Source organism: Cicer arietinum, chromosome 4 (genome assembly GCF_000331145.2).
Source record: "Cicer arietinum cultivar CDC Frontier isolate Library 1 chromosome 4, Cicar.CDCFrontier_v2.0, whole genome shotgun sequence".
Classification (NCBI taxonomy): Eukaryota; Viridiplantae; Streptophyta; class Magnoliopsida; order Fabales; family Fabaceae; genus Cicer; species Cicer arietinum.
In genome coordinates, this window is record NC_021163.2 from 36,724,217 (window position 1) to 36,732,667 (window position 8,451).

Below are 8,451 nucleotides of genomic sequence, written 5' to 3' on the forward strand. Positions count from 1 at the left end.
GTGGAGGAGGATCCCGTATTGAAACCCCAAATGACGGAAGAAGTAGAATATTCAATGAAATTCCTAATGGCAGGGGAAGCAAAAATTTTAGTCTAAGAGCAATGAGAGAAGACGAAAGATTTCGGATAATAGAGTTAATGATATTTAATGTTGAAGACGCACCAGGGTGAATTTGGAAAATGAAAAAATTATTTCTAACTGATGGGGTTGTGCGAGCAAAACAATATAGAAGCAGTTCTTGTTGATGTTGACAGAGTAAAGCCCTTTCTTGAATGGAATGGTGGGAATCTTACACCAATAAGAATGATTTTGGAGAAGCAGTTTCGAAGAGAATTCAACCAACACTTGATTCAAATTCTTACAAAAATTTAGTGGTTGAAGTAAGACAGTTACGGAGCATAGGGAACAATTTGAGGGAGTCCACTGAAAAATCACAAACTTGTGTGGAATCCTTGTCAGCGGGCTCAAAAAAGAGATTTGAATGGAGGAGACAGGTGAAGCTGCATAGGCCAAAGTCCTTAAAGAGATTATGAAATTGGCAATACCAATGGATGAAAGAAGCATAGTGTTGAGAAAAGAGGTGGAGTAAGAAGACACAGACTCCGTTTGGCACAGTTTATTTTTTTACTTTAGAGATACTTTTAAATTATAGTTCAAAATATAAATAACTCTAAAGATCTATAGTAATACTATATATTTACAAATGATAAATTACTTTTTATATAAAAGTTGTTAGAAAACATTTTAATAAAAGTTAGGCCTTTATTTAAAATTATTATAAAATATAACTACGTGCATATATATATATATATATATATATATATATATATAAGAACCAATTTAAAATATATATTATTAAAAAAATATAATATTAAAAATATGTGTTTGGTAAAGAAATTTTATAAAAATAATAAACAAAATCTTCAAAAGACAAATGAATTTTTGTTACACTTCAAAAAAAGGCAAAACCCAATTATTATAGGTTCTCTGTGCTCCTTCCTGAATCACTATTATTATCACGATTAGCCACAATGCACCGCATGCAACATGATTAGCACCAATGTTGTCGATTTCAAATTGCGGAAAATAGCAGTTATTCCACTACGTTACATAGCTATTATACAACCACTATTTAACAATAATTTGTACTAAATAGCATATCGCAAAACAACTGCAATTTTTCGAATTCTACTACACTATTGTGCTATTTGACTACACTAATTTAACACACAATTCAAAACCATTGTATAATTAACATCAATTTGCTAATTTATTTTTTCATGTAATTCGAACATTTTATTACGTAACTTTTGCAAAAGGTAGAGACCACAACAAAGAAAAAACGAAGTGAGCAAAAGAAAAACTGTTAGAATATTAGAAAATATCTTATAATATCTTTTATATTATATTAGAGTATCTTGAGTTATTTCCTATGATCAATTTATAATCATGGAGATATCTTAGAATATCTCTCATTATTATTATGATTTGTTCCTGATTTATGAATAAGTCTATGTTTCTCTATAAATAGAGATTAGTTTTGAGTCTTTTGTAATCAAGTCAGCATTAAGTTATTATCAATAATATTCAAACTCTTAATATTTTTTCTCTTCCTTTTCTCTAAAATCCCACAACTTCAACAAAAACAAATAAGACTTTAGAAGTTGGGATTGTGTGCATGTTGTCATACCCATAGACTTGGCGGTATTGATGGATAATTATTTTAGTTAGTTAGTTAGAAATTTATGAGTTAAGAGTGGTATGATGTGATGTAATATATAGGGAGGCAAAAGGGTGTAGTCATGCATATAAGATGTCAGGAGTTTTGGGAGAGATCGGACACTATTGAATCAACCATACAACCCTCTTTCCATCTAACCATATTGAACTTGAGATTTGCACATAATAAAAGCCTCTCTGTCTTTCCCATTGATTCTTGTTTTTTCTCCTTCTAATACCAGTTTAGTCTATCACAACCATTCTAAGGTTATTATGCCTGATCCGGCATGCAGGATCAATGGCCAGAGGTTAGATGGTGATGACCAAAATTCTCCTCAAAAGAAGGAGGCAATTGAAATGTATTTCAAAGGCCATCGTAAAGAAGATAAACTTACTAACTTTATTCGGAATGGACGCACAGATATGGCAACTAAAGATGCGCAGATCTGGGAGGACAATAGGCTGTACACAAAAATCCAACCGACCTTGATTCCTCATGTCAATGACAGTAGCACCCTACTGCAATACTAAAGAAAATCTGACGTATCTACATTCCCTTTAATCTAGGTCTGATGATTCATTCTCCTACTAATCCCAAGACCAAATATCTTAATCGTGCCAGCAAAAAGAAGAATCGGTTGTTGAGTACTACAATGAGTTTAAATACCTCATTGAAGAACTCAATACCCTACTGCAAATTACTTCTAGGGTGACGGTGACACGGTAACAATGGTAATTAGTTGCAATCTTGTGCTACTTATCTGGTTCAAGGCCAGAATTCAGTTGTGCGTGTGCAAGCTCTCAACTCCTGAATAGGATCACAGTGGTTGTATTGAGGGATTTGTATTCTCATCTTCTTTTGGTTTTCTACAACCTTTCTAAATTCTAACTTATGCTTCTAGAGGAGTTAGATGCTTTGCTGGATTCTAGCACTCAAGGAAGACACAAGAATCATCATAGTGTGGAAGCAAAATATGAGGGAATTGTTTAAATGCTAATTAAAAGTTCCTCTTATGGTAATGTGTATGCTCAAATAGCCATCGCAAGATTTTTTTGTAGCTTGCTATAACTATAAGTGGAAGTGCTCACAATTTTTTAAAGATGGATAAGTTGAAGTGCTCAATACCCTACTGCAAATTACTTCTAGGGTGATGGTGACACGATAACAATGGTAATTAGTTGCAATCTTGTGCTACTTATCTGGTTCAAGGCCAGAATTCAGTTGTGCATGTGCAAGCTCTCAACTCCTGAATAGGATCACAATGGTTGTATTCAGGGATTTGTATTCTCATCTTCTTTTGGTTTTCTACAACCTCTCTAAATTCTAAACAGCGACTTATGCTTCTAGGGGAGTTATATGCTTTGCTGGGTTCTAGCACTCGAGGAAGACACAAGAATCATCTTAGTGTGGAAGCAAAATATGAGGGAATTGTTTAAATGCTAATTAAAAGTTCCTCTTATGGTAATGTGTATGCTCAGATAGCCATCACAAGATATTTTTGTAGCTTTCTTTAACTATAAGTGGAAGTGCTCACAATTTTTTAAAGATGGATAAGTTGAAGTGCTCACAATTTTTTAATGATGGTTATTATCATAGGAAATTTTCAATCAATTCTCATCATCAAAAGAAATAGATATGCTACTGTTGACTTTGATGCTAGTTTTCGAATAGATGCAGGTTAGGGAAGCCAAGTTGGATCAGTTAATCAGGCTAATATAAGTCATTACTGGTGTTAATTTTTAATTTGACTAACTTATTACCTGCAGGGCCATTTGTATGTTGAGAGGCTCTAAATATTCAGATATGAGTGTGTCTATAGAATGTAGTCAAGTGAAAGAATAATCAAATAAGTTGGGGAGGATAACTGTTTAATTGTTTGTGAAGATATAACCCATGGATCATCCACAAACACAGCCAAAAAATTTCAATGCTCAGGATAGCAATAGCATAAAGTAAACTCACTAATTTAAATCATGCACATTTTCTACCACAGAGCATTATCAAGTTCATGTACCATGTGCCAAGGCAAGGAGCTTAGAATAAATAATACCTTAGATGAAGTTGATTGCATTGGTGAACCTATTGACCCATCATTTGCAATCGGTTGACTGTCTTTCACATTCAAACCTCCCCTAGCTAATCCCCTTAATCGTTGTGGATCCATATCTCCATACAATGATGAGTTGCCTACATTTCCTTGTGCTTGTACCTGTGCAAGGAGCTGTTGTTGTTGTTGTTGTGGCAAAAGCTGAAACTGATTTGAACTCTGAAGGAGAGGCTTTTGAACTTGTGCTCCAAAACCAGGGCGAATTTGATCTATGCCCTAATATGATTATTTATTTAAAACAGATCAGATATATTGATGGATATCTAAAAGTGAACTCAAGGCTCATAATAGAACTCACAGTTAAAGGCCATCCTTTCAACGTGAGACCACCAACTCCCTGATTTAATGCTGAAAAGGAGAAGAAGAGAATTACTGAAACCTAGAAAGATGATCATTCGATGAAATTGCGTGGAGATTTTGTTGTGGTGATTTTGTTATAATCATATATGATGAAATTTAAAAACATTCTCGAAGAACCTTAAAAAATGAACCTTGGACATACCCAGAACTGTAAAAGAAAAATAAATTGAATTATCATGTTTTGTTGCCTGGTTTACATGATATAATGAAGTGGTGTAAATCCAAATTTATTTAAAAATTTAAATAATCTTTAAATTGATTTTTTTCCTGAAGTTCAAACCTGCATTTGTGATTCCAGACTTTGACTGGATTCCTCCCTGCCCATAAATTGAAGAAGGATCCATAGATAAGGATCTCTGCATGTTTCCCATGTTGACTTCACTTTTGATCTCCTGCTGAGAAAAAAGGAGAAATTAACACCCTAAACTACAGAGTATAAATGAAGGAAAGAGGAAAGAAGGAGGTGAAGGAAGATGAAAACCAATCAATAAAAAGAACATACAGGGGTTTGCTGAGTCCGAGCCTGGATTTGCTGCAAAGCTGCTGTAACACTTCCTGAATTTCCTTGAACCATCTGACTGTTTGGGCAAAAGGCAAAAAAATTGTAAACATGTACAAGACTACGTATATTTCAAGTTCAATACAATTTGCCAATAGTACTACCCAGGATGATTTGTTGATTTCATCAGGGCCATTCTAGCATCTAAAAGTGGTTGGGATGTCTCTGTATCCATAGAATTTGAGTGTTTCATCCGATCCTCATACATTTTTGCAGCCAAAGCACTGGCAGTAGATTGCCCAAGCACACCTTCTGTAGAGATAACATTTAGAGGACTTCCAAGGGGAGGATGATTAGAATCCCTTCTTTGCAGTTGAGCATGACGCATTAATTGCAACTGCTGCATTTGCAATTGTTGTTCTTTCGCTTTAATTTGTTGAACCTTCAACTCAGAGAAAAGTATAATGACTACTCTTTTTAAGATCAATAAATTATCATATCATTTAGCAGAAGGCTGTGCTCTTAGCTGAAGGCTCGCGAATCATTTTTGTATATAACACCATTAAAGCCAAATGAAGAGAAGAGAGTTACCTCTAAATACGCTGCAGCAGTCTCAGAATGTTTCTCATTTGTCCTTGCAATAAAAATATCCCAGAAAACAGACCACCACTCAAAAAGAAAACCTCCAGGAGCATCAATTGCTGCATTTTCAGTGTTAGCTATAATCAAATGTGTTATAATTAACCTATAAAAATATTCCACCCATGTAATACACGCCAACATTTTATGTAACCGATAACAGATTATTGAAAACAAATCCTAATAAATAGAGATTGGCAATAACTAATTTAATATAATAAAAAAATCAGGCAAGTACTAAATAGCACTAAAATACTACATTAACTAACTCTCACCTACTGGATCAGGAGAAACCTTCCCTTCTGTCATAAATGACTTGGCAGTATTGTGCAACTTTTTCTTCACCAAATAATCATATATGTAAACATCAAGCCTAGCAGAAAAAGACAACAAAACAATAGTGGAAAATTGAAGTAAACAACAATAACCATTAAATGGAATTGTCTAAATGGATCAATTAGCCCGTTGCTTTAAATTAATCAAAAATAAATAAATTAATTAATACACTTACATCTTATCTGCTTCCCAATTACTCTGCGCCATAGTTTCTAGTTAACAAGCAAAATTAACTGCACCAAAGTACGAAATTCAACAGGAAATCAAACAAATCAACTCAATTGAATCTCAAAATAAACAATGTGAGAAAACATAATTAATCGTAGAACAACAGAATGTACGACCAACCACAAAACGCAACAATTAGATGGATCAAACTCCTGCATTACAATTCTTCGGATGCATGCATTGATGATCACGATGAGAGAAGAAGTGTTCTCAATTTCAAAGATCACAAACCATGAAATGTCAATTTCCGATCAAGAAAAGAAAGCCATTTTTATGAATTACATGAAATTCGCAGCTGCCGACTCCTGATCGCTGAAGAGAAGATCGAAGGTGATGAGAAAGGAAGGGCGAATTAGGGTTCTTAGCCAAGTGAGTTTAATGACTAGTTTGAACTGGTTCAATGAGCTTTAACAGTGTGAGGGGAACGATGTGAGAGTTTGAATGAACAAGATTCCGAAGCTCAGGCTTGTCAATAAACCGAAGCTAATAAGGTTCAGGTTCGGGTGGGGAACTATGGGAGATAACTACCGATCTCGTTGACATACGACATTAGAAAATCTAACAAATCCGGAAACTTAAGTGACGTACCCATATCTATACTTGTACCCGTAATAGATATGTATCTTATACCGATGTTTGAGGGGTATTTGCAGATATGTATGTTATAAATACCGGAATTATTATTTTTAATTTTTTAAGTAGAAATTAATTTATTCGATACTTCAAAGAATGAATATTAATGAATATATATCTTATAAAATAAATTAGATAAAATAACTTTTTTGAAATAATAAATGTACACGATCTATTTTAAGATATTATTACAATTCTTAAAATAAAAAAATTATTTTTCGTCGAATAAAACTTAAAAATTATATTTTTTTATTGATGACGAAAGTGAATGAATAAACAATTAAAAGTACTTTTAAGTTGTTAGCTATTGAATGAAATTATATTTATTTAAATTTTTTTAATGATACTTTTATTGATATATTATAATTATAATTATATATTTATAAGAATAATCAATTTTTTTATATATATATTCTATATTTATATTATTTTTTTAATAAAAATTTTCTAATGTATCCAACCTATATTGTATCATTCATTTTAAAAATTTCACTTATTTTTATTGTATTGCACTCACATTTGTACTACATATTCGAACTTCATTGTAGAAAATCAGTCGAATTACACGTGTACAACTTATATAAAACAAAAAGAACAATTTATATCCTTTATATCCATGAATCTACTATCTAACTAAGACAAAAACATAGTATAATAGAATTAGAGAAAATATATACACTTAATTAATCTTAATAAATTCTTAGTTTTTTTTACCAAATAATTATTTTGTCATTAAGAGAAGTACATACAAGTGACTAACAATTTTGCTTCACCCGCCATTTCACACTCTCCTAGGTTCAAGTAATAGTTAAAATTATGGTTAGAAGGCTTAAAGAGGTGAGGGATAGAATTGGCTCTCCTCTAGAGTTCGTTTGGGGGGAAAGGCTTATGCAAGATATTCTCCTTGATGCTCATGAGATGTTTATAACCTCAAAGGAATAAAGAATTGTGTGTTGTTCAATTTTATTATTACTTAATTTTAATTATTTATTATTATAATTATATATGTATCTAAAAAAAGGTAATAATAATAACAAAAAAGAGGTGAGATGTATGTTCACGGATTGTGTCTCTTTATTTTGTATTTGGTTTTGAAGTTAGGAAAAATTTATTCTTGTTAGAAAACAACGGTAACACGATGTTATATGAACAAAACGGATAGACGCGACGACGAAGTAAAATACACAGCCTGATAAAGGATTTGTTCGTGTATTGATGGATCTATTGTGGCACAAAGACCACTTACAGCTAGGGGTGAGTGATGCGGCGCGACGAGGATGAATTTCATCTCGCAACGGCGACTATCAATTCTAATTCTAAGAGAAAAAAATTTATTGATCTAGTTCGTTGTTATGGTTTTCGAAATTATTTGATAAAGTCATGATATGAGTTTTGTGTTATATTACAATGGTGTGAAGTTTGTTTTATTTGGTGATTGAATTATAATAGTCAATTATTTATGTTTTTCTTAGTATGCGTGTTGCAAATAATTTTAGGAACATGGGTAGTAACTTAAGAAAAATGAAAGTTTAGCATATGAGTTTATTTTGCAGAAAAAACTAAACTGCATTTTTATTAAAAATGATGCAATACAAGGAAGTTAATAAGAAGAAAATTAGATAACTCACGACTGATTTTGTTGGTTTTTTTCTCTTTTTTTTTATTCAATAGTGTTCTCCCTTGTTTTTTCTCTCCTTCGTTCCTCTTGGTGTGGATTATTTGTAGACTTTTTGGGTGTAGGTTACAAAAAACAAAGAAATAATTGTGAATTGATCATCATTTGTATTACTATTAATCCATTTCTTTTTGGTTTCTTTTCATTCAATTGATCACCATTATACTGATTTTTATTACCATTAATATATTTTTTTCGGTTTCTTTTCATTGAATTATATACATTTTTTTTATATCTTAGAAAGAAGTGAAACA

At 32.3% G+C, this 8,451-nt stretch overlaps 1 protein-coding gene across 9 annotated transcripts in view; it reads right to left on the minus strand.

Annotated features, from left to right (window-relative positions):
* LOC101489083 (transcriptional corepressor LEUNIG_HOMOLOG-like) overlaps positions 1 to 6,493 on the minus strand; it is a 26,653-nt gene extending 20,160 nt beyond the window's left edge. For 2 of the 9 annotated variants that reach the window (XM_027331429.2, XM_027331426.2), the window contains exons 1-9: positions 6,010 to 6,493; positions 5,837 to 5,894; positions 5,601 to 5,698; positions 5,278 to 5,405; positions 4,851 to 5,128; positions 4,690 to 4,765; positions 4,468 to 4,582; positions 4,126 to 4,175; positions 3,771 to 4,043 (exon numbers count right to left, since the gene is read on the minus strand). In XM_027331429.2, coding sequence (XP_027187230.1) covers positions 3,771 to 4,043; positions 4,126 to 4,175; positions 4,468 to 4,582; positions 4,690 to 4,765; positions 4,851 to 5,128; positions 5,278 to 5,405; positions 5,601 to 5,698; positions 5,837 to 5,868 — 1,050 coding nt within the window. In that variant the 5' untranslated portion in view covers positions 5,869 to 5,894; positions 6,010 to 6,493. The remainder of the gene's footprint in view (positions 1 to 3,770; positions 4,044 to 4,125; positions 4,176 to 4,467; positions 4,583 to 4,689; positions 4,766 to 4,850; positions 5,129 to 5,277; positions 5,406 to 5,600; positions 5,699 to 5,836; positions 5,895 to 6,009) is intronic. The other 7 variants (XM_012712401.3, XM_012712400.3, XM_004517016.4 and 4 more) reach the window with 5 other exon arrangements.
* Between the last annotated feature and the right edge of the window lie 1,958 nt (positions 6,494 to 8,451).